The 27,852-nt window shown below is 36.1% G+C and overlaps 1 protein-coding gene across 1 annotated transcript in view; it reads right to left on the bottom strand.

The window, feature by feature from the left end:
- Positions 1–27,852, bottom strand: part of TRHDE (thyrotropin releasing hormone degrading enzyme) — a 396,236-nt gene that overhangs the window by 148,909 nt on the left and 219,475 nt on the right. Inside the window, exon 6 of the mRNA XM_003832902.6 lies at positions 20,471–20,608. Within this exon, the coding sequence (XP_003832950.4) occupies positions 20,471–20,608 (138 nt within the window). The remainder of the gene's footprint in view (positions 1–20,470; positions 20,609–27,852) is intronic.

Below are 27,852 nucleotides of genomic sequence, written 5' to 3'. Positions count from 1 at the left end.
AAGACCAAAAGTAGATAAAACCACAAAGATGGGGAAAAAACAGAGCAGAAAAACTGGAAACTCTAAAAAGCAGAGTGCCTCTCCTCCTTCAAAGAAACGCAGTTCCTCACCAGCAATGGAATAAAGCTGGATGGAGAATGACTTTGACGAGCTGAGAGAAGAAGGCTTCAGACAATCAAATTACTCCGAGCTACGGGAGGACATTCAAACCAAAGGCAAAGAAGTTGAAAACTTTGAAAAAAGTTTAGAAGAATGTATAACTAGAATAACCAATACAGAGAAGTGCTTAAAGGAGCTGATGGAGCTGAAAACCAAGGCTCGAGAACTACGTGAAGAATGCAGAAGCCTCAGGAGCCGATGCGATCAACTGGAAGAAAGGGTATCAGCGATGGAAGATGAAGTGAATGAAATGAAGCGAGAAAGGAAGTTTAGAGAAAAAAGAATAAAAAGAAATAAGCAAAGCCTCCAAGAAATATGGGACTATGTGAAAAGACCAAATCTACGTCTGATTGGTGTACCTGAAAGTGACGGGGAGAATGGAACCAAGTTGGAAAACACTCTGCAGGATATTATCCAGGAGAACTTCCCCAATCTAGCAAGGCAGGCCAACATTCAGATTCAGGAAATACAGAGAACTCCACAAAGATACTCCTCAAGAAGGGCAACTCCAAGACACATAATTGTCAGATTCACCAAAGTTGAAATGAAGGGGAAAATGTTGAGGGCAGCCAGAGAGAAAGGTTGGGTTACCCACAAAGGGAAGCCCATCAGACTAACAGCAGATCTCTCAGCAGAAACTCTACAAGCCAGAAGAGAGTGGGGGCCAATATTCAACATTCTTAGAGAAAAGAATTTTCAACCCAGAATTTCATATCCAGCCAAACTGGATACGTAGTCTAGGCCATATGTGTTAGAGATTGAGACTAGTAGGGCTAGGCCTACTGCTGCTTCGCAGGCAAGCTTCATAAGTGAAGGAGAAATAAAATACTTTACAGACAAGCAAATGCTGAGACATTGTGTCACCACCAGGCCTGCCCTAAAAGAGCTCCTGAAGGAAGCACTAAACATGGAAAGGAACGACCGGTACCAGCCACTGCAAAATCATGACAAAATTAAAGACCATGGAGACTAGGAAGAAACTGCATCAACTAACGAGCAAAATAACCAGCTAACATCATAATGACAGGATCAAATTCACACATAACAATATTAACTTTAAATGTAAATGGACTAAATGCTCCAATTAAAAGACACAGACTGGGAAATTGGATAAAGAGTCAAGACCCATCAGTGTGCTGTATTCAGGAAACCTATCTCACGTGCAGAGACACACATAGGCTCAAAATAAAGAGGTGGAGGAAGATCTACCAAGCAAATGGAAAACAAAAAAAGGCAGAGGTTGCAATCCTAGTCTCTGATAAAACAGATTTTAAACGAACAAAGATCAAAAGAGACAAAGAAGGCCATTACATAATGGTAAAGGGATCAATTCAACAAGAAGAGCTAACTATCCTAAATATATATGCACCCAATACAGGAGCACCCAGATTCATAAAGCAAGTCCTGAGTGACCTACAAAGAGACTTAGACTCCCACACATTAATAATGGGAGACTTTAACACCCCACTGTCAACATTAGACAGATCAATGAGACAGAAAGTCAACAAGGATACCCAGGAATTGAACTCAGCTCTGCACCAAGCAGACCTAATAGACATCTACAGAACTCTCCACCCCAAATCAACAGAATATACATTTTTTTCAGCACCACACCACACCTATTCCAAAATTGACCACATACTTGGAAGTAAAGCTCTCCTCAGCAAATGTAAAAGAACAGAAATTATAACAAACTATCTCTCAGACCACAGTGCAATCAAACTAGAACTCAGGATTAAGAATCTCACTCAAAACCGCTCAACTACATGGAAACTGAACAACCTGCTCCTGAATGACTACTGGGTACATAAGGAAATGAAGGCAGAAATAAAGATGTTCTTTGAAACCAGCGAGAACAAAGACACAACATACCAGAATCTCTGGGACACATTCAAAGCAGTGTGTAGAGGGAAATTTATAGCACTACATGCCCACAAGAGAAAGCAGGAAAGATCCAAAATTGACACCCTAACATCACAATTAAAAGAACTAGAAAAGCAAGAGCAAACACATTCAAAAGCTAGCAGAAGGCAAGAAATAACTAAAATCAGAGCAGAACTGAAGGAAATAGAGACACAAAAAACACTTCAAAAAATTAATGAATCCAGGAGCTGGTTTTTTGAAATGATCAACAAAATTGATAGACCGCTAGCAAGACTAATAAAGAAAAAAAGACAGAAGACTCAAACAGACGCAATAAAAAATGATAAAGGGGATATCACCACCGATCCCACAGAAATACAAACTACCATCAGAGAATACTACAAACACCTCTACGCAAATAAACTAGAAAATCTAGAAGAAATGGATAAATTCCTGGACACATACACTCTCCCAAGACTAAACCAGGAAGAAGTTGAATCTCTGAATAGACCAATAACAGGAGCTGAAATTGTGGCAATAATCAATAGCTTACCAACCAAAAAGAGTCCAGGACCAGATAGATTCACAGCCGAATTCTACCAGAGGTACAAGGAGGAACTGGTACCATTCCTTCTGAAACTATTCTAATCAATAGAAAAAGAGGGAATCCTCCCTAACTCATTTTATGAGGCCAGCATCATCCTGATACCAAAGCCAGGCAGAGGCAGAACCAAAAAAGAGAATTTTAGACCAATATCTTTGATGAACATTGATGCAAAAATCCTCAATAAAATACTGGCAAACCGAATGCAGCAGCACATCAAAAAGCTTATCCACCATGATCAAGTGGGCTTCATCCCTGGGATGCAAGGCTGGTTCAATATAGGCAAATCAATAAATGTAATCCAGCATATAAACAGAACCAAAGACAAAAAACACATGATTATCTCAATAGATGCAGAAAAAGCCTTTGACAAAATTCAACAACCCTTCATGCTAAAAACTCTCAATAAATTAGGTATTGATGGAACGTATCTCAAAATAATAAGAGCTATCTATGACAAACCCACAGCCAATATCATACCGAATGGGCATAAACTGGAAGCATTCCCTTTGAAAACTGGCACAAGACAGGGATGCCCTCTCTCACCCCTCCTAATCAACATAGTGTTGGAAGTTCTGGCCAGGGCAATTAGGCAGGAGAAGGAAATAAAGGGTATTCAATTAGGAAAAGAGGAAGTCAAATTGTCCCTTTTTGCAGACGACATGATTGTATATCTAGAAAACCCCACTGTCTCAGCCCAAAGTCTCCTTAAGCTGATAAGCAACTTCAGCAAAGTCTCAGGATACAAAATCAATGTACAAAAATCACAAGCATTTTTATACACCAATAACAGACAAACAGAAAGCCAAATCATGAGTGAATTCCCATTCACAATTGCTTCAAAGAGAATAAAATACCTAGGAAATGAACTTACAAGCCATGTGAAGGACCTCTTCAAGGAGAACTACAAACCACTGCTCAATGAAATAAAAGAGGATACAAACAAATGGAAGAACGTTCCATGCTCAGGGGCAGGAAGAATCAATATCGTGAAAATGGCCATACTGCCCAAGGTAATTTATAGATTCAATGCCATCCCCATCAAGCTACCAACGACTTTCTTCACAGAATTGGAAAAACCTACTTTAAAGTTCATATGGAACCAAAAAAGAGCCCGCATTGCCAAGTCAATCCTAAGCAAAAAGACCAAAGCTGGAGGCATCATGCTACCTGACTTCAAACTATACTACAAGGCTACAGTAACCAAAACAGCATGGTACTGCTACCAAAACAGAGATATAGATCAATGGAGCGGAACAGAGCAGAGCCCTCAGAAACAGCGCCACATATCTACAACTATCTGATCTTTGACAAACCTGACAAAAACAAGCAATGGGGAAAGGATTCCCTACTTAATAAATGGTGCTGGGAAAACTGGCTAGCCATATGTAGAAAGCTGAAACTGGATCCCTTCCTTACACCTTATACAAAAATCAATTCAAGATGGACTAAAGACTTACACATTAGATCTAAAACCATAAAAACCCTAGAAGAAAACCTAGGCATTACCATTCAGGACATAGGCATGGGTAAGCACTTCATGTCTAAAACACCAAAAGCAATGGCAACAAAAGCCAAAATTGACAAATGGGATCTAATTAAACTAAAGAGCTTCTGCACAGCAAAAGAAACTACCATCAGAGTGAACAGACAACCTACAAAATGGGAGAAAATTTTCGCAACCTACTCATCTGACATAGGGCTAATATCCAGAATCTACAATGAACTCAAACAAATTTACAAAAAAAAAAACAAACAACCCCATCAAAAAGTGGGCGAAGGACATGAACAGACACTTCTCAAAAAAAGACATTTATGCAGCCAAAAAACACATGAAAAAATGCTCACCATCACTGGCCATCAGAGAAATGCAAATCAAAACCACAATGAGATACCATCTCACACCAGTTAGAATGGCAATCATTAAAAAGTCAGGAAACAACAGGTGCTGGAGAGGATGTGGAGAAATAGGAACACTTTTACACTGTTGGTGGGACTGTAAACTAGTTCAACCATTGTGGAAGTCAGTGTGGCGATTCCTCAGGGATCTAGAACTAGAAATACCATTTGACCCAGCCATCCCATTACTGGGTATATACCCAAAGGACTATAAATCATGCTGCTATAAAGACACATGCACACGTATGTTTATTGCGTGTTATTCACAATAGCAAAGACTTGGAACCAACCCAAATATCCAACAATGATAGACTGGATTAAGAAAATGTGGCACATATACACCATGGAATACTATGCAGCCATAAAAAATGATGAGTTCATGTCCTTTGTAGGGACATGGATGAAATTGGAAATCATCTTCTCAGTAAACTATCACAAGAACAAAAAACCAAACACCGCATGTTCTCACTCATAGGTGGGAATTGAACAATGAGAACACATGGACACAGGAAGGGGAACATCACACTCTGGGGTCTGTTGTGGGGTGGGGGGAGGGGGGAGGGATAGCATTAGGAGATATACCTAATGCTAGATGACGAGTTAGTGGGTGCAGCGCACCAGCATGTCACATGTATACATATGTAACTAACCTGCACATTGTGCACATATACCCTAAAAGTTAAAGTATAATAATAATAAATTTAAAAAAAAAAGAAAAAGTGAAGTTAAGGCTTGAATCCATGTGTTACCAATTCTCACTGCCTTTTCTATACATCTTTATGTCTTCTGCATAACTCTTGAATACACAGTATCTTCACTTCTATCATTTAGTTTATAATTCTCTCTTTAGCTCTTTTTTAATCTGTGATGAACTTATCTGTCATATTTACTATATTCTTAAGTTATTGCATTTTCATTTCTAAGAATTCTCACTGTTCTTTATGTCTGCTTACATTTTGCTTATAATGTCTCTTTTTATTTCCTCCAATTTATTAATATATTATTTTATGCTCTAAGTCATTCATCCAGTGTCTTAGTCATATGCACAAATGATTCTTCTCTTAATTGTTTCTGCTGTCTCATATTCGTGGAAACTTGTTTCTTCATGTGACTGGTGATTTTTGACTGTAAATTGTTTTTTTTCCTTGAGATTTATCTGTGGAAATCTTTTGAGATGAGATATGAAGTTGGGCTTTTCTAGAAAGGATATGTTTTAGTGTCTGTATGGTGTCTGGGGATACCTTCTAGTCCAGGACCAGCCATTTTAAATTAAATCCTGGCCTGAGGTTCACAGTGTACCAAGATGGTTTTCATCTGAGATCCGATGCCAGTCAAAGGTTGCTTGTAGTTGCAAATTTTCAGGAGAAATTTTCTTTCCGTTTTTACTTGCTGCCAAAGTTTGGAACAAGTAATTTCTTTGTAGTCCCCTGAGGATGGGGATAGGTTTATTTCTAGTTCATCTGTGTGCTAAGGTGTAACTCTTTAAGGTCCTGGCTTTATGGGAGGCCTCCCATTAAACTTCTCACCTTTGGCTTTGTCTTATTTTCTTACCTCTGTGAAACCTTAAAAATCGTGCTTAAATTCTCCTGCTTGGGAAAATGCCTTTAAGACAAAAGCCAGATTTTGTACTTTTAAAAAAAAATCTCTGTGTCTTCAAGGTAACAGTATGTTGTATGAAATCACAGTTAAGCCTCCTAATACTGATTCAAAATTAACTCAGAAAAAGCTGAAAGAGGCCGGGCGCAGTGGCTCACGCCTGTAATCCCAGCACTTTGGGAGGCCGAGGCGGGCGGATCACGAGGTCCGGAGATCGAGACCATCCTGGCTAACACGGTGAAACCCCGTCTCTACTAAAAATACAAAAAATTAGCCGGGCGTGGTAGCGGGCGCCTGTAGTCCCAGCTACTCGGGAGGCTGAGGCAGGAGAATGGCGTGAACCCGGGAGGCGGAGCTTGCAGTGAGCCGAGATCGCGCCACTGCACTCCAGCCTGGGCGACAGAGCGAGACTCCGTCTCAAAAAAAAAAAAAAAAAAAAAAAGAAAAAGCTGAAAGACATTCTACTTTTAAAAGCAGAGAAATCAACAACTTGATTTTGGTTCTCCTAGGAAATATGCAACAGCATGAATGACAATAAATATAGACAACATGTAGTCTCTAGATAATTTTCTCAGTAGGTCATCAAATGGTCCTTAGCCTCCCACGAAAGAATCCATAAAAACATCTGGGAGAGTATGTCCAAAGAAACAATTTCATCATTTCCAAGGAAATAACATATTTACCTGAGAAAATAATACTTGGGCCAAAGAGAAAGGGTGTCTTTGTTGTTCGACTAGTATTGTATCTGCCCTGTGGAGCAACATAGTTTCACCTGTTTGAAGCTGAAACTCTGATTGAGGTTTATATATGTCTTTAATTAATAAAGCCCTGAATTCTTAAATATTTCAAAAATACAATTTTTATAATGAACTGAGATAATATTTAGGTCCACACGAAAAGGAAATAGTGATAAAAGGTGACCTCAATGGTAAAAACAACTGTGTACTAATGCTTCTGAACATGATGTGTAACATTGGTAACTGTATAGGGCTTTTGAAGATGTTTATATTTCATTAACATACCATATGTGGTTGATTAAAAATTGGTGTGTGGTTATGCTGATTAAAAGTCATTCCTCAAATGCCAAAACACAATTCATTCACAATTATTCCATAGGAAAGATCAATTCAGTTCAACCTCCTTCAATATTGTTAGATGTACAAACACTACTTATATTCTAAATATGTTTATTCTGAATTTTCTCCAAGTGTTCTTTCTGTAAATAGGAATTTTTATTCCTATTCTCCTTTTCCTTCCTGTATACTTCTCATTTATCAAAATGTCAACCCTTGATTATAGTTGCCTACTTATTTATCCTTTACATCTTAATTTATTCTTAAGTACTATAGAATTCTGTCAATCTGAAAAATCTATAAAAAATCTATATTACCATTTATATTATATATTATATTATATATGATTATATATGATAATATAGTATATATGATTATATATATAATTTTATATATATGATTATATATTATATTATATATGATTATATATGAATATATAATTATATTATATATAATTATTATTATATAATATATTATTATATAATTATAATTATATAATATATTATTATATATTATATAATTATAATTATATATTATATATTCCATTTATACTAACTGTAATACTTTTTATTTTTCATTATGACTACTGATGAAGTCTAGCATAAATAAACCCACTGCAAAAGTCATTAGAACTAAGCTTTTTGCATAAGCAGAAGACAAGAACAACTGTAGCTGTAGAAGTATTTCTGAAAGCCGTGAAAGCAGAATCTCACTACAGCCAAGTTTTGCAAGCTAAGGGTTACATGGCTCTGACCCGTAAGCTTCTCATATCATGAGATCACCACTTTGGCTCTCACAAAGCCAGCGTAAGAAAGCAGAAGAATAGAGTCAAAACCAACATTGCACCTTCTTAAGCTTTTCAGCAAAGTAAAAAAGACAGAAACTGTGTGCAACAGAGGAATTCAAAAGTAGGTATCTAAACCATTAGTTAACAACAATACAATGTGACACAAAGAGGGACAGGAGAGGATAACAAGAATCCTTTGAATAGGATTAATCTATTCCTTACTCTATTCAATAACCTGCTACCTATTTTTATTAAATACAGACTTTTTCTTTCAGTCTCACCAAGTAAATGCCAAATCAGAGATGGACATATAATGGGGAGAAGTGCAAGTTTCTAGAATGAAAACAAGCTGTTTTAAGTGTTAAGGTTCGCACAGGAAAAAATAAAAAGAAACCATTAAATGATGATGAATCGGTGAAATATGTGTGCAAAGGAAAACTTGCCTCCATCAGCAAAATGCACAAATTAATAATTTACCAGTAAGTGGTAAAGGCATTTATCACAAAAATATCAATAAAACTATCTCCTCCCACCATGTACATTTTCTTTATGAAGGCAAATAGGCATTTTCTTTACAGAATGACTTAAAATTGCTGCTGGTCCAGTATAATGTTGATTTAGCTTCAAAAGCAAAGTCCGGTAACAAAGAAAAAGAATAACAAAAATACATCTAGAAATTATTTTGATGATGTTTAATAGGTATCAGTAGACCGACCACTCAGAGACAGATGGGAATTATTTTTAAACTTTTTCTGTTTACCTAAGAAGCTAGTAGTTCTTTTCTAAACCACTCACACTTCTATATTTATAACAAAAAGAAATTTAATGATACAAACATAAATATGCAAATACAAAATTAATTTCTGATAAGCTGTAAATTTGATATCTGACTATTATGTAACATGAAGTTAATATTCAGGAGGAATTTTTTCAGTAGTTCTCCAATTTAATTTGTTAATTTGGGAGCACATTTTAAATTTTATTTCTAAAGAATATCAAAGAATGAAGATTTCACAAGCCTAAGTACTTCATATTAAAATGTTTAATTGCCTTTTATGTCAAGAAGTTCTTTCTTATATTAACTGAAATTTCTTCCTGTAATTTAAGTCCATCTATCTTACTCTGACCTTGATGTTGACAGAGAAGTGGTGAGCAGCCTTCCCATAATGACCATTCACATATTAGAGCCAATTATTAAGTCACCTCTTAGCCCTCTATCCTCCAGGGTGGACATATGTAAGTTCTTTAGCCTTTTCTATAGGCTTTATCTCCAAATGTTCCAAAATCAATCTCTCTTTCTCCCTTCTTTTTCTGGCTTTTTCTCCTTTGCCTAATTTTTTCAGTCCCAAGCTTGTTCACATTTTCCTTATGAGATGATCATAACCAGTGCTTATACTTCTCAGATTTTACAACCTTTATTTTTTATATGCATGCTAGTATGCTACTTACTTTTAAATAAGACATTTTTTTTCATTCATGGAATGAAAACCCAAATCATATTTTCTATTTAAACAATGGCACAATAGACAAGAATCCTGGCAGAATGAAAAGCATGAGTTAGAAACAATAAGATGTGAATCTCATGTCTGACGCTTAGGAGCTGGAGCACATCATTAAACTTTCTAGGCCTCTATTTACTAAATCGAAGATAATAATTTATACCTTATATGTTACAAGTGTGGGAGATTAAATAAGTGGATGTCCAGTGGCAAAAAGTAGCTGATACTATTATCGCCTATTATTGCCATCACATAGCACACTAAAAGCCTATTGTCCAACCATTTTACAGAAATGACCACAGGTGTTATATTTAATCAATAAATGTAATATACCAGATACTGTAGAATATCTAAAGAGTATCACAAAATAGTGATCTATTATATTCATTTGTTAGTATATATGTAACTGATTCGCTGTGAGTAGGGAAAGCAAAGTCTAAGAAGGACCTGTTTAGAAAAATAAGAGCCAGGAAGACTTGCAGAACAGGAGGCTAATCGTGCCTGAGGCAGGAGAGGGAAGAGACAGCAGGAGAGTAGCTGAGCTCACAGGAGGGGGTCCCACGAGGTCCAGGGCTGAGGGGTCAGGCCACATGTGATAAAACCCATTAGAAAACTAAATGACTGGGCAACACAATCTTTCTTTCCCCTCTGGAATTCATATGGAATTACCTTGGAAACTCCTTAATCCTATTTCAAGAGCCAACTCTTTTTCCTAATTCCTATAAACAGATGGGATCTTTCCCTCTGAAACACCAGAATGTTTTGTTTATATTGTTTTTCTGACATTTACTTTAATTTAACTCAACAAATACTTATTAGAGTGCTTACTGCACACAGGCAGTATAATAGGTATTGGAGATACATTAGTGATAAACCTAGACATAGATCTCCGCCTTTATGAAGCTCACATTCAATGGGGGAAAGTGGAAAGTCAAACAATATAGTAAACATAATAGGATCAGAATAAGAAAAATGAGTGGGAAAAAGACTGAAGGTGTCAGTTCCCATTTTAAATGGGAGGTCTTCTTGAGAAGGTGACATTTAAGTAAAGGTTTCAAGGAGAGCAAGCTGGGACCATGACACTATGTGGAGTAACATTTTTCGTACAAAGAGAAAGGCCAATTCAAAGGCCCTCATGTGGGAGGGAGTTTGGTAGAGCTCAGGGAAAACAAGGGAGCTGGTAGAACAGTAGCACCATGAGTTTAGGGAGAGTAATAGAGAAGAATTCAGGTAGATAAGAAATAAAATAAGAGTCAGGGGTCTATAAGTACCTGGGGAGAATAGAATGAGTAGAGATCAGGAAGGGATTTGTGGGTCAAGACTGTGTCTTTTATTATCATTTTGTGTGTGTGTGTGGGGGGGGGGGTTATTATGGAATTTTCAGCAAAGAACTGGCACAATACAACACAGGTTTTATAAACATCATTCTGAATGCTTGATAAAGATAGGCTGTAGGAGAACAGGATTAAAAACAGAGAGATGTTGCAGAAAATGATTCTGGCAAAATGGTGCTGATTCAGACTGGGGTGGTATATTAGTCCATTCTCGCATTGCTATAAAGAACTACCTGAGACTGGGTAATTTAGAAAATTTAAAGAAAAGAGGTTTAATTGGCTCACAGTTCCATAGGCTGTAAAGGAAGCATGGCTGTGGAGGCCTCAGGAAACTTACAATCATAACAGAAGGCAAAGAGGAAGGAGGCACATCTTACATGGCTGGAGCAGAAGGAAGAAAAGAGCAGGGGGAGGTGCTACACACATTTAAACAGCCAGATCTCACGAGAACTCATTCACTGTCATGAGAAGAGCAAGGGGGAAATCCACCCCCATGATTCAATCACCTTCCACCAGGCCCTCCTCCAACACTGGGGATTGCAATTTAAAATGAGATTTCATGTCCTTCTCCCATTGCAAATACAATCATGCTTTCCCAGCAGTCCCCTAAAGTCTTAACTCATTCCAGCATTAACTCAAAAGTCCACAATCCAAAGTCTCATCTGAGACAAGGCAAACCTCTTCCACCTATAAGCCTATAAAATCCAAACAAGTTAGTTACTTCCAAGATATAATGGGGATACAGGCATTGGGTAAATACTCCCATTCCAAAAGGGAGAAATTGGCTGAAACAAAGGGACTACAGGCCCCATGTAAGTCTGAAACCCAGCAGGGCAGTGATTAAATCTTAAAACTTCAGAATATCCTCCTTTGACTCCATGTCTTACATCCAGCTCACACTAATCCAAGGGTTAGGCTCCCAAGGCCTTAGGCAGCTCTGCCCCTGTAGCTTTGGGGGCTCAGTTCCCATGGCTGCTCTCAAGGTCTGGCATTGAGTGTTTGTGGCTTTCTAGGTACACGCTGCAAGCTGTTAATGGATCTACAATTCTAGGGTCTGGAGGATGGTGGCCCTCTTCTCACAGCCCCACTTGGCAATATCCCAGAGGGGATTCTGTGTGGGGGCTCTAACCCCACATTTCCCCTCCACACTGCCCTAATAGAGATTCTCTATGAGGGCTCTGCCCCTGCAGCAGATTTCCACCTGGACACCCAGGCATTTTCACACATCCCCTGAAATCTAGGTGTAGGCTCCCCAGCCTCAACTCTTGTCCTCTTTGCACCCACAGGCTTAACACCACATGGAAGCCACCAAGAGTTATGGCTTACACCCTCTGAAGCTATGACCCAAGCTATACCTTGGCCCCTTTTAGCCACTGCTGGAGCTAGGGCAGCCACAATGCAGGGTGCCATGTCCCAAGACTGCACAGAGCAGCAGGGCTATGGGCATGGCCCATGAAACCATGCTTCCCTCCTAGGTCTCCAGGCCTATGATGGGAGGAGCTGCTAAAAGATCTCTAAAATGCCTTCAAGGCATTTTTCCCATTGTCTTGGCTATTGACATTCAGCTCTTCTTATGCACATTTCTACAACCCACTTGAATTCCTCCCCGAAAATGGGTTTTTCTTTTCTATCACATGGCCAGGCTATGAATTTTCCAACCTTTTACACTCTGCTTCCCTTTTAGATTTAAGTTCCAGTTTCATACAATTTCAGATCATCTCACATATATGAGAACACACTATTAGAAACAGCCAGGCTACATCTTGAATGACTTGTTGCTTAGAAATTTCTTCCGCCAGATACCATAAACCATCACGCTCAAGTTCAAAGTTCACAATAAGTTCCTCATCTCCATCTGAGAACTCATCAGCCTGGCCATCTCTGTTCATATCAATATCAGCATTTTGGTCAAAATCATTCAAAAAGTCTCTAGTAAGTTCCAAACTTTCCCACGTCTTCCTGTCTTCTTCTGAGCCCTCCAAACTGTTTCAACCTCTGCCCATTATCCAGTTCCAAAGTTGCTTCCATATTTTCAGGTATCTTTACAGCAATGCCCCACTCCTGGTGCTAATTTTCTGTATTAGTTCTCACATTGCTATAAAGAATTACCTGAGACTGTGTAGTTCATAAAGAAAAGAGGCTTAATTGGCTCACAGTTTTGCAGGCTGTACAGGAAGCATGGGTTGGGAGACCTCAGGAAACTTACAAACACGGTGGAAGGCAAAGAGGAAGGAGGCATATCTTACAAGGCTTGAGCAAGAGGAAGAAGAGAGTAGGGTGAGGTGGTATACATATTTAACAGCCAGATCTCATGAGAACTCACTCACTATCAGGAGAACAGCAAGGGGGAAATCTGCCCCCATGATCCAATCACCTCCCACCAGGCCCCTTCTCCAACAATGGGCATTATAATTTGACATGATATTTGGTTGAGGACACAAATTCAAACCTTATCTGGTGGCAACAGTGACAGGGATGAGAAGAGGTTAGATTCTGGAAATACTCTGATAGCAGAGACAAGATATCCTTGTCTCTGGATGGCAGGATCAAGGGTAGCCTGGGAGCTTGGAGTTGCCATCCACTGAGATGGTCCGTATCATAACTTGCCTTGAAATATATTTATTTGTGAAAGACTTTGTAGATAAGAGCTCAGGATTCAAATTTAGATGTATCTGACATCAAATCCTGAAATGTTTATTTGCTAAATATCTGATGCTGTGGCAATCACTTAAGTACCCAAGTGTCAGTTTTCTCATCAGTAAAATGAGTTAAAAATGCCTGCATGCCAAGTTTTCTGTCAGGAATAAATGGGATAATACACGCAAAGCATTTCACAAAATACATTGTACATAGTAAGTGATCATTAAATGATAGACATGCTTTTGTAGTACTCATAGGATAATCACTATTTTTATTTCATGTGTTTTATGTCTTCTGTTGGGTTGCATTCTTTTCTTGTTTTGTTTGTTTGTTTGTTTGTTTGAAATAGGATTTTGCTCTCTTGTCCAGGCTGGAGTGCAGGAGATCTATTATAGCTCACTGTAGCCTCTAACTCCCAGACCCAAGCATTCCTCCTCCATCCTTTCTGAATAGCTGAAACTAGAGACATGCACCATGATGCCTAGCTAATTTAAAAAAATTTTTTGAATGTTTTGTAGAGACAGAGTCTCACTATGTTCACCAGACTTGAGTTGAACTCCTGGGCTCAAGCAGTCCTCCCACCTCAGCCTCTCAAAGTGCTGGGATTACAGGCATGAGCCATCATGCCCGGCTGGGTTGCATTGTTGAAGAAAGGCATCATCTTTTTTTTCCCCCTTGCAGAAATAAGGCATACTGTGTGTAGCGTTAATAGTGCTCTCTCTGTGCATTAATCATCATCTGACTGACATGATGTTGTGGATGGGGAGCCTGGTATTACAAGGGGTGATAGATACAAATGGATGATTGGCCTTTCCTATTCATTTCTAAAGATGATAGAAATTTCACATGTTGACTTCTGTTGGTCAAATGATTTTCAAATATAAGGTGTGGAATATATTGGCAAAGCACAGCAAGTTAAATTTCTACCACAATCACTTTTTTAAAAATTTGTGTCCCCAATGATCCCTTGAAGATTTTTTCACTTGCTAATTCTCTTACCTTTTATTCTATGTAATTTTGTTTGGTGTACAGATATACTAACCACGACATAAGAATTGCTGAAAAAGTGTTCCTGGTTGTAAAGGATCCCCTTTAAAATTGAAGTTATTTTGAACCCTGTTCTTCTCTTCCAAGCTTGTAGCAACCCTCTCCACCTTGGCATCATATGTAAATTTAATGAGCATTCACTCACTTTCATCATCTAGGTCATTGGGTCACTGATTCTTGTTTCCTTTGTGCTTTTAGAACAAAGAGACTGTCTCAATCCATCTATTCCAGTCCTTCCTGTCTATGGACAGTATTTTCCTGCTTCCATTACACTTTAAGAATAAAAGCATTTTCAATCTACTATTAAAATGGGAAACTTGTTATTTCACCAGATCTAATTTTTTTAAATAGAGTAGTTTTCATGTTTTTCTCTTCCTACTCTAAAAAATGCTTGCAATTTTAGGAGTTTTTTATTATTTTAATAATGGTCTTGGGACTATCCATATTGAACATTACTCAGTATTTCTTCAAAGGCAGTCAGCTCTTAAATTTAATCCCAAATTAGCAGCTGGTCTATTGGTTCCTAACCTTTATTTTTTTATAATCTTCTGTCCTGTTATAATACATTTCTTTATAAAAAGCTATTTAAAGTGTATTGTAATTATTATTCAGGGAGAATAACAAAAAACAGAACTGGGAATAATCAGAATAATTATTAAGGAAATAATTACAAGAGATGATAAGCTAGCAAAACACTGATGCAATGAGGGGTTGACTGTTGGCAGAGGTTAATGTTGACTAGTAACAGAGATCTTTAGGGAGAAGAACACAGAAGAGCAGTGGCGAGAAATTATTGTGTTACATACAACATTCCAAAATATAAGTGATACATTCTACAACTCCAGTCTCTACAATCTTTCCTGAATTGTCCAGATCTATCAATATTAACTCCATCTCTACATCTACAGGAATATTCTTTTTAGAATGCAATTTTAATTATCTGACTCCTCTGCTTTAAACTCTTCTTGGTTCTATCTGACCTGTTGGATAAAATACAAATTTCTGTCTGGGAGCAGTGGCTCACGCCTGTAATCCCAGCACTTTGGGAGGCTGAGGCAGGCAGATCATGAGGTCAGGAGTTCAAGACCAGCCTGGCCAATATGGTGAAACCTCGTCTCTACTAAAAATACAAAAATTAGCCAGTCGTGGTGGTGGGCACCCATAGTCCCAGCTGCTCAGGAGGCTGAGGCAGAAGAATCACTTGAACCCGGGAGGCAGAGGTTACAGTGAGCTGAGATCATGCCACTGCACTCCAGCCTGAGCGACAGAGCGAGACTCTGTCTCAAAAAAAAAAAAAAAAAAATTTCTTAGTGAGAAAGGAAATGTCTTCCAAGTTCGTATCCAGCTTATTCTTCCAGCCTATCTGCTACCCAGAATTCACATTCTGCTATGATCATGTTTAACTCTTTGATGTTCCACTTAATCACCAGTTTTCTTTTCTGAGCTTCCTCTAAAGAATGATTTTCTTGTTTTTTTACAGTTCCCCTCTACTCCCCTGTCTCGTGACTGTATCTTGTACATATTTCTATCATAACTCCTTAGATTCTGAGGTGGCATCCATTACTTTTTTCTACTGATCATTTTCTTTCAGAAATTGTTCCTCCTCTACTTTGAGTGATCCCAGGGGGCCTACCCACTATGGGACTTTTGTCTCACATCACAGAGGATGAGCTCATGACCTTCACTGACCAGTCAGAATACTCCATCCCTGTGGACGCAAGGATTGGCCAGTAATAATCTATTTCCTAATCAAAACAAATCATAGCCCTTTGGGGAAACAGATATAGCTTCTATCGGATGGGAGTCAATTTACTCTTTCTCTGAGCTCATTAGGGTCACAAGATTGAGGCCCGTATGAGATGAGTCTTAGCACATCTTAAGGATCATCTAGAAATTAAGTCAGATAGAGAGAAAGAGATTCAATAAACTGAAGAAAGGTAGATTTCTGATGATATTGTAAATACGTAATTCAACTATTCTGAAAGTTAATACTACATATCAAATTTACCCATTATTTAGTCAACAAGATTGAATAAATGGCTTAAGATGACTTCAGGTAGGTGTCAACATTTAATATGGAAATATTGCTGGATAACACTCATATGTTACTGCACTGGTTTATTTATATGTTTTCTCTTCTTTGTGTATTATTGATTGTTATATCTCTTCTACTCAGCACACAGTGCCTAGAACATAAGCACAGGCTTATCAAATGATTTTGGAATAAATGTTCCAGCCAAACTTGTTAATCAAATATGAAAATAATTAAGAATACTGGCTCTGGAACCTGATTTTCTGGGAAACATATCCTTGAATTTACCATAACTCAACATACTTACCTTTAAAGCGAGGATTATGATCATAACAACCCCATCAGATGCTTATAAGAATTAAATTATATAATAAATGTAAAAATCTTAGTTCAGTGACTAGTACAGAGTATCCATGTAATAAATGTTAGCAGTTATTATTTATGTCTCCAGAATCATCTATATTACCTGTCGTACATCCCAGAATGATGTGGTTGAACCTACAAAACCCAACATAGTTTACCTTTGTTCCACTTACAAAGTAATTGGTTATTACTCATTATGCACATACTAGTTTTCTTATAGGAAGAAACTGAGTGAAGCCAAATCAAAGAACAAGGCTAAGAAACTGAATTTACATAAAGGCCTGATGCTGAGATTATGAAAATGAAGTCCCTGAAATTTCAGCCTCAATGTTTTAACCCTCATTTCTCCATATTCACATTTGAAAATTATTTTTCGGATATGCCAGCAGATAACTGGTCACTATTTTTCTCCACAGTTTTAGATGTTTGATTTGGTACTACGTGAGTGAATCCACACAATGAAGGCCCATCAAGAAAGCATGATGAATAAGTGGACAGAAAATCAATAAGGATACAGAACACTCGAACAACTCTATCAACCAACCTCACCTAACTGGCATTTATAGAACACTCTAGCTAACACTAGTGGAATACATATTCTTTTGAAGTGGATACAGTACATTTACCAACACATATCAACTTATGGGCCATAAAATAAACCATAATAAATCTAGGAAGATTCAAGTCATACAGAGTATATTCACTGACCACAATAAAATTAAATAAGAAATGAATAACAGAAAATTTTCTGGAAAAAATCTTCTAATATTTGTAATCTAAATAATATACTCTGAATAAGACATGAGGCAATTAACAAATGAAATGGATAATTAGCAAATATCTTAAAGTGAATGAAAATGAAACTTCAACATATCAAAATTTGGGAGATTTCCTAGGTTGTACACTTACGAAAAAATTTACTGAATAAAGGCTTAAAATGGAACAGAAGAAAGGTCTCAAGTTAATGACCTCAGCTTCTACCTTAGGAAAGTAGAGCAAAGAAGAATTTAAATTCAAAGTAGGTAGAAAAAGGAAATATTGATTAGAGAGGATATCTATGAAATAGAAAACAAGAGAGAAAATCAATTACAACAAAAGATGCTTTTTGAGATCAATAAAATTCATAAATGTCCAGCTAGACAAATCACAAAAAAAGGAATAATACACAAATTACCAATATCTGGAATGAAAGAGGTTATATGATTAGAGATGCTGCAGTTATTAAAGGGATAATAAGGGAATATATCCTGTAAAACTTTATGCCAATAAAGTAAACATTTTAGATGAAATGGGCGAAGTGCGTGAGAAACTACCAATGCTCGCATTAAGATAAATAAATAACCCACCATATATTAACAAAATTAAATCATTAGTTAAAAACCTTCCCAGGAAGAAAATTTCAGGTCCCTACTGCTATACTGGTAAATTCTAACAAACATTCAAGAAAGACATAATATAAATTTTATACAAATTCTCCCAGAAAGTTGAAAAAGATAATAGTTTCCATTGCATGATGCTAGCACTATAGTGACAACAAGGTGAAAGACGTTACAAGAAAGAAAATTACACACTAATATCCCTCATTAGCCCAGATGCAAAATTTCTAAACATTTTTTTAGCAAATTGAATCCAACAATTTATAAAAAGGATAATATATTATGACTAAATGACATTTGTCTCAGGAATGCAAAGATAGTCTAACATTAAAAAATTAATCATTATAATTCACCATATTAACAAACTAAAAAACAAAAAAATATATAACCATCTTGATAGATTCTGGAGAAAAGCATTGAATTGAGTCAACATCCATTTCTGATTAAAACTTTTAGCAATGGCAAAATAGCATGCAACATCTTCAACCTGATAAAAGGCATTTATAAATATTTAGAGACATCATACCTAATGGATAAAGACTGAAGGTATTGCTTCTAAAATTAGGAACAGCACAAGGGTTTGCTCTCACCACTTCTATTTAACATTGTACCAGAAAAATATGCAAAAATGAATTGCATTCTATGTACAGCAACACAAAAATTAGAAATGAAATTTCAAAATAATACTATTTACAATAGCCCAGAAATGTAAAATACTTAGGGATAAATCTGAAAAAAAATATGAAAAATGTATTCACTGAGAACTACATCATCGATAGAAATAAAGGGGACCTAAAGGAACTGGAGGCATACTGTATTCATGGGTCAGTCAATATTGCTAAGATGTCAACACTCCCAAATTGTTTTATAAACATAATGCACATTTCCTGCAATTCCAGTATAATCTTTGTAGGAGTTTACAAACTCATTCTTAAACTCATATGCAAAGGACCAAAGAAACTTAAAAAAAAAAAAAAAAAAAAAGAACAAAGTTGGAGGACTAACAGGACCCAACCAAAATATTTTTTGTGTGTTCACTACAATAAATGCTTCAGGGGATAACTTCTAACTTCCTAGTTATTTCCATGCGGTTATTCATGCTATCTTTTTATCCCTCACAGAGTATCAAGAATAGTATTCCAGGCTGGGTGCCATGGCTCAAACCTGTAATCCCAGCACTTTGGGAGGCAGAGGCGGGTGGATTACTTGAGAACAGGAGTTTGAGACCAGCCTGGCCAACATGGTGAAACCCTGTCTCTGCTAAAAATACAGAAAGTAGCCAGGCATAGTGGAACATGCCTGCAGTCCCAGCTACTCAGGAGGCTGAGGCAGGAGAATCACTTGAACCCAGGAGGTGAAGGTTGCAGTGAGCCAAGATGGCGTCACTGCACTCCAGCCTGGCGACAGAGTGAGATTCCATCTCAAAAGAAAAAAAAAGTACATAGAAATTCCAACAAATGCAATTTAACCTACACTAAAAATCACAGCAGACTTTGATCCTATTTTAATTATTATTAAGTGGCTAGTGCATGTAAAACACTAAGAGGCACATCATCATGTTAAAATTAGAACAACTAAGAGATACAGATATAAAGAAAAATCCTAATCCAAGTAACAATGGGAAAAATTCATATTTGCCTTATTTTTATATCTAGTCATTGGCTCAAAATTATTTGTTGCCATTCAAAGTCTAGTCTTTTAAAATTTCTTTTGTTATGCTTAGTTATTCAGGAAACGTTTAATTTTCAAAATCTCTTTTAAATAATGTTTATAAGATGCATGTATCATGTCATTGCCTATATCCATTTGCGTCAGCCCATCAAAATAAGTTAGTATTTAAGGGCATTGGTGAAAATTAATTTGTCACTATATGGGTCAGCCCTCTTATTAATAATAATAAAAACTGACATTTACATAACATCATTTGTAGAGCAATTTCATATCGAGTCTCCAAATATTTATTGATTAATATTTCCAATATTTCTATGCATTATTTGGCAAATATTAATCTCCATTTTGCCAACTTTTAAAGCAAAGCTGTAGCTCATAAAATGACATGAACCTAGTGACTCTGTTTTCTAACTCACAGTCTATGTCTATCTGCCCGGAAAAAAAGAAAAATACATACATCTAACATGAATTAGTTTAGCTATCTTGGTAATGAAATATCTAATTGGCACTTTGTTCTTTATTCCCACCTTTTTATATGCGATCCAGTCAAACACCCTGTCAATATCTGTTGCCTGCAGCACTTCCTGTGATACTGGATGGGAACTGGCCAAACCGTCCAGCAGCATCACTTCATGCAGAACATCAGTCAGAAACCTCTGCTTTTCCTGCAATACAGCAGACAGGGCAATATCATAGGTGATTCATAGTTAGACATATGTATATGATGACATGAACATAATGTGTGTCACTTAATTGCTGATGTTCATCAGTCTTCCAAGGCATGACTCAACTCTAAAGTGAACCCAATAAAAATGCTCCTTAAGTTACTCTAAAATGAAGGTGGTTGACTTAAGCACACCACGAAACAAAATCAATGGACTACATTGGTCCCTAAATAGATAAAAACAGTGAACTCTGTGTTTTAACAGTGGCTAAAGCAAATGTGGACAATGGGCAGGCAATAACAACAATGAGAAGATGCAGCCTTATTTGTGCATTTTACAAGGGTAAACATTATAATTCCAGTCCCAAATCATCTTTTAGGTAAGTTAAATATAAGAAGTACTAACCTTCTGTTATTCATACCATGATTTCTAGTAACATTTGAACAGCTCTTTTTTTTCCCTGTCCTTCCCTCCCTTCCTGTCCCCTTCACACACTCACACAAAACACACACACACACACACACACACACATTTATTTTCTGAAAAAATTTCAAGAGAGCACAACTAGTAATAAAAGGCACTCTTCACATCAAGCTAGAATACTGGTGGGTGTTATTTGGGAATTCAAAATAGTGGACATAAAGTAGAGATCAATAGGTATTAATAATCCATTGCCATGAAGAAATGAAAATAGAAAAATCATGAGACTTCCATTCTCTGCATGTTGAGACATTAGTATTTGCTCTGGTGAAAGCTGATTTGCTATGTTAAAAAATAAACTAAAGAAAAAGTACTTCTCTGTTTTTGTTTTTTGGTTTGTTTGTTTTAGAAAGTCTGCTTTAAAGAAACAGCTAGGTTTTTGTTAATAGAAATGCTGGCAGCTAGTAGTCTTCCTGGCCTCCTGCCTTCATTGAAGGAGGAGAGTAAGAAAAAAGAAATTGCAAAATATAAAGAAGGCTAAATAGCCCCTAGATAGTTGTGACCTAAGGAGTATCATTACAGAGATTAAGATTCCAATGCTTAAATTGCTCTAGCTAATTCTGAACTCACTCCTGGAGTCTCCTAGTTTTGAGCCCAGCAGATAAACAGCATGTTATTTCTGAGTGAGTTGTAATTTCAAGCTGAGAGTACACCAATCCTGGATTTAAAGAAATGGAAATGGAGAAAAAATACGCCAAGAAAAGAATTGTTGACTGGACATAAATGTGTGTGGTAATTTAAACCTGGCTTTAAAGAAAGATTTTTTTCATACTCATTTGCTCAATGATTTAGTATGTTTAATTGATTATTTAATTAGGTATCCGACTAGATACTGTAAGGTTTGTTTTCTAATAGATTATGTTTTATAGTCTATGGCCCATATATTTAACTTCTTCAGTCCTCTCTTGCTCTAAGAGCTTCACAGCAATGGTCTTTGTTCCATCCAAGAGGATTATATGGTAATGACTGAATCAAATCACGCTTTGAGTCCCAGAGGGCTTCTCCAGACCATAAGAGGCCACAGATGAGAAGTTCAAACTTAGACTGAATTAAATGACAAATATGACATAAATACTATATTTCTTCTCAAACCAATTTCCTAATTCCAGACAAATTAAAAAGAGTAGAATTAGACCTTATGCTTTAAAATTTTAAGATTAATAACATTAATATTCACATTGTTCATTTAAGTCCACTGAAAAGCAACACTAAGATCTCAGAAAAATAGCATAGTCTTAGAGAATAAGAAAAAATTATGTATCAATTTCAAAAGAAAAAATTTAATGTTATTTTTAAGCACATATACGACCTTGTTATTCATTCAATTTTAAAATGTAGATGAAAACTATCTGATATTAGAATTAATGGGAAAAATAATGAAATTATAATTATACTTCAACTTGACCAATGACCACTTTTGTTTATAAGAAATACAAATTAAAAGTGTGATTCCATTATGAAGATAAAATAATATTTAGCCATTTAAACAGCAATTGCCTGCTCTATTACAAGCCATTCAAGTACCTGATCTAAAACAACCAGGTAAAGTGAACTTAAAATGATGCTTTATTTAAACCTTAATTTTAATATTTGATAACAATAAATACATATTGATCAATATTAAAATTTACTAAACATACCTTGGTTTGCTAGAGATATAATTTTTAAATGGTATAAAGTAAATGGCTATATAATTTAAAAAATAAAATCTAAAGTAAATTCCAAAGAGAAAACTTTCCTGTTAAAAGAAATATGAATTATATATTATATTACTGCCTCATGCTTCTGGAGGAAAACAAAAACAAACCTTGCCTAGTCAGTAGAATTTCAATAACCAGTGTTTAAGTTTTGGAGTGTTAAATCATTAGCCAACGATTTATCTGTCTACCTTGTTGGAGAGAACGATATTGTGTAATTGAAAAAAACAACAGTATTTATATGCATAAATGGATTAAGAGAGAGGGGGAACAAAGAAAAAAGCCTGGCAGGAGAACACCCACAAAGCCCAGAATAGCTAATACCTTAAATTGAGGAGGAAAAAAGAAAATTCTAGCCAGAAGCAAACTCAATTTAACAGACTTGCAAAGAGTTTCCAGCAGAGAAGGTGCTAATTTTTTATAAAGACCTGTGTAACTATAAAATGAGAAATGATCTTAGCTTGTCAGCCCTGGCAGGGGCTCTCATCATCATCAAAATCAACAATATCAGCAAGATTAAGTATTGGTTAATTGCCTACTGTCTACCTGAAACTATGAAAGTTAAAAAATAATGAAATCCTAGCTTTAATGTGAGATAAGAGATAAATCAGAATATTTGGCCATAGTGAATGAAATAACAGTTTTATCTTACAGGCTGAATGTGCTAAAGGGATTTTGAGAAAAACAACACTGATTTGGTTTGGCTCTGTGTCCCCACCCAAATCTCACCTTCGATTATAATAATCTCCACATGTCAAGGGTGGTGCCAGGTGGAGATAATTGAATCATGGGGGATATTTCCTACATAACTGTTCTCCTGATAGTAAATAAGTCTCATGAGATCTGATGGTTTTATAAATGGAAATTCCCCTGCACAGGCTCACTTGCCTGCCGCCATGTAAGACATCTCCTCATTCACCTTCCGCCATGTTTGTGAGACCTCTCCAGCCATGTGGAACTGTGAGTCAATTAAACCTCTTTTCTTCATAAATTACCCAGTCTCACATACGTCTCTATTAGCAGCATGAGAACAGACTAATACAAATACTATTAAATGGAATGATTTGTGGAACATTTAAAGGAAGAAGTAAAATTTGATCTGACTCTTGAAGGAAATTTAAAGTTTGGTGTGTATGTGTATGTATGTGTGTACACATGCGTGTTGAAATATTTGTGGTGAATATTCAACAGGCACTTATCATTTTATATCATATTATAAGGCCACCATGATAAGTGACCTAACACTTTGAAAAAGCAGCACAATAAAACAAAATGGAGAACTTTAAAATCTGTTTAAAATAAGTTCAATGTCAACAGTAACCATAAATTCCACCACTTCAATGTAGATACTACCTAGAGTGGTTGAATATGTGCCCACATTTAAATAGTTACAGTAATATCAAATATATCATTTTGTATTCAACTATTTTCAAAAATCTATTGCATTTGAATTTTTGGAGAATAGTACAAAGGCATTTCAGAAAAGTAAAGAAAATGTGAGTAAATGTAGAGTATATGTACATGAGTATATGTAGAATGAATACCATATAAAATAACACTGCCATTATTTTATGTATTCATTCATTTAACACATATGTATTAAATTACCACTCTATGCCAGATATTGTGCAGCGTTTGAGGAATGAATATATCAGCGAAATCTAGGCCCTAACCTTAAATAACTCAACAGTAGAACACAAAGTACAAAAAAGTACAGATAAACAGCAAACTGTAATATAATATGATGGATGCTATAAAACACAGAGGATGAAATGATTAATTAGTTCAGAAAAGGCTTCATAGAAGAGGTGACATTAAAGTGGGTTGTTGAAGGATGAGTGTTTACTCAGATAAATGGGGGGAACAGCTAAAAAAGGGCAAATCTGGCAGAGGAAACATGAAAGAAAGGCACTCTGCATTCTCAATTATCAGGTTGAAGCTTGGTCTTAATAAATAGGCAGTAGCAGGCGTAATGGCATAATAAAAGTAGTGTCTTAGGAAAATTATCTGCAGTACACAGGATTATTTGATGCATGTAAACAGGAGACAGGAAGTGGGATGTGGTGATGATGTATTAGAACAAGGTGTTGCTGAAGGACTGTTGGATCTGAGAGATATTTTGAATGAAAAAAATTCAACCAATGTTGATACTTTGATGCCTTGGTTCCCTTAGTAGATGACAGAGAGGAAATAGAGATAACTACATAGCTTTTAGACTTGATGAAACTTTAAAAAAAAAAAAAACGGGGGAGGAACTATTGACAGAAATGGAGAAGTAGAAAAAGGTTTGGTTTGGAGGATATGCTAAAAAAATCCAGTTTTAGACATTTTGCAAGGAAAATTAAGGTAAATATCTAAAAAGATATGTGCTATAGGCAACTGAAAGTAAAAGCCTGGGTCTAAGATAAGAGGCGAGTGCTAAAAATCTTTCGACAAAAAATAGTAGTCAATATATAAGTGAAATCTCACAAAGAATTCACTCTCTTAAATGTTATTTATTACAATATTAGCATTTCATATATTGGTATTCAGTAGCATCTGTGAAGGGAATTATTAATAGTTCTTATCACAGCATTAGGTACACCTGAGAAATTATATTTCTTGATGTCTTGTAATGGCTTCTGCCTGAACATGTCAAAGTCTGAGGGGTTAAAAGAGAATATGCCTGGTGTAGCTACAGTCACTGGTGATGGATGCAAAATAGGAAATAAGAGTAAGGATGTTGGCAGGTTCCCCTAGGAAGACTGACTAATTTTAAGGAAGAGCAATACAAGGCAGATACTTTGACTTTGTCACCAAAAAAAACAACCAACCAAAAAGCAGACCAAAAAATCATAGAATAATCTAAATCAAGATCAAAGAAAGTCAGATACATCAAACCAGAGACAAGGAAGATAAGAGCCAAGACTGAGCCAATTCAAGTAGTTGTGAGGTATTCATAGGCATGGAGAAAGCAGAAGAAAAATTATCAAAGAGACATGGGTTACATCAGAGCAGCTACAAATACTCAATTTTCTAGAAGGATAGATCTGAACATAAATGGCTTTTATGGTATTCCTAGGATAAAAGGCAGACACATAGAAGCCTCCAGACTGGATATCTGCCATTCACTAGCTGTATAACCTTGAGCAAGTTACTCAAACTTTTTAGACCTCAGCATCCTCAGCTGCAAACATATGTGGTTGTAAAAATTAAATAAGATAATTAGTTCTACAAATATTTTTTAAGCACCTGCTATATCTCAGATGGTATGCCTGGTTCTGGGATAAGAAAGATACAAAGACATAAATCCTACTTGCAAAGGCTATAGAAGTAGGACAGAACAAAGGCAAAAACAAATGTTAAAACACAACTTGCTACATGTAAAAATGGAAGTAGGTTCAGGATGTAGTGTGACTACACCGAAAAGGCTGTTAATTATTCTCCCTTAGGCAGGGTAGAGTTTGAATTGAATATTTAAGGCTGATGTGAGTTTTCTAGGAGGAATGGCAGAAAAGGGCATTCTGGACAGAAAGAATATGTGGGAAAAGTCACACAGACTTGAGATAGTGTGGTTTGTTTGGGGGACTACAGAGTTGTGTGTGGCTAAAGGCAGAGAGTATAACATAGTAAATTACTAGTAATGAGAAAAGGAAGATAGGCAATAATGAAATCATCAAGATTTTTCCATGCCTAGTCAGAAAGCTAGTGTTAGGAAGTGACATCATCAGGGCTACATTTAGAGATATAACTCTGAATATCTCTGAATAGTGGGAAAGTGGACTAGAGTGATAAGCAACTGGAAACAGAGAAACAGGACAACATTGCATAATTGTGCACAAATGGCACACAATATGTGCTTTACCTTTGTGATCAAAACACATTGCACCAATTATTTCTTTAAAACTTAGCTCAATTTTATAACCAATGGTGATCAACCAATGTATTTACTTTGAAATCCAAAATGCATACATTAAATATAGATATAAATATAAATGTAGGCAGACTTATAATGTATGTAGATGCAAATATAGATATCCAAATACAGTTATTTCCTTTTTCAGTATTTCCATTTGTTTATGTAATATCCTATTCTAGATTGTAATGTTCACAATATCTGGATATAATTTCTTAGGTACAGATAAAGGAAGTTTTTTAATCCTTGGAATCAAACAAATAGAATGCCTGACTAAAATTATAATGCTTGAACAATGCAATCTAATTCCACATATGTTTCCTGACTCCCTCTTCTATAAGAGGTCCTCCGTTAGAAGCAAAGGAGACATAATTGAGACACAATTCTGCCTTTAAGCAACTCCCATTATGGTATGAAAGACAGATACACATACAGCCCATTAATGCCATGTGATGGGTGCAGTATTATTAATAGTATAAAATACTGTGGGAGTAGAAAGTAGAGAGAATGTTATGAGTTAAAATGCTTTCAGTGTCTAAGACTATGCTGATTCAAGTTTACTTGAGCTACCATAAAGAGAACAAATAAGATATATAATTTATGTTTTACTTCTCTGGAAATCTATACTACAACATGATAAAGACTTTTAAGAGTCCCTAGGTTAAACAAAATACCACATGAATTATTACTAAACTGAACTCCTTATTTATACAAGGCTAGAATGAAGGATAAACACATAATTAGCACTGCACAGTTGGTGTTTCTCCTTCTTGTTTTTCATTACCTACTCAAATCATGACAAAGGTTAAAGCAGAGAAATATGATGAAGAGTTGAAAAAAAGTAAATATATTGGGGGAAAATATCCATCAGATTTTAATCCACGTGAAATAGTATCCCTGTAACTTTGCAATCATCATCTTTTGTAAGCATATAGCACAATGCCATATTTGTGAAAATTAGAAATTATGTAGACTTCAAATTCCCTATAACATTGAAAGAAATTTACTTTGTGAGTTTTATATTGTCATCCAACTGTTTATAAAGTTCTATAATGTCCAAAAGTATTTTAAGTTCTACCAGTTGAAAGTTAGCTAGATTTACCAGTGAAAAATTATACCATCATTTAGCTGACTAGTAAATAATTTATGCACAGCTAAATCATACTGATAGA

This window comes from Pan paniscus, chromosome 10 (assembly GCF_029289425.2).
Source record: "Pan paniscus chromosome 10, NHGRI_mPanPan1-v2.0_pri, whole genome shotgun sequence".
Taxonomy (NCBI): Eukaryota; Metazoa; Chordata; class Mammalia; order Primates; family Hominidae; genus Pan; species Pan paniscus.
Note: the sequence above shows the minus strand (reverse complement) of the source record. Positions and strands in the feature narration are given on the sequence as shown.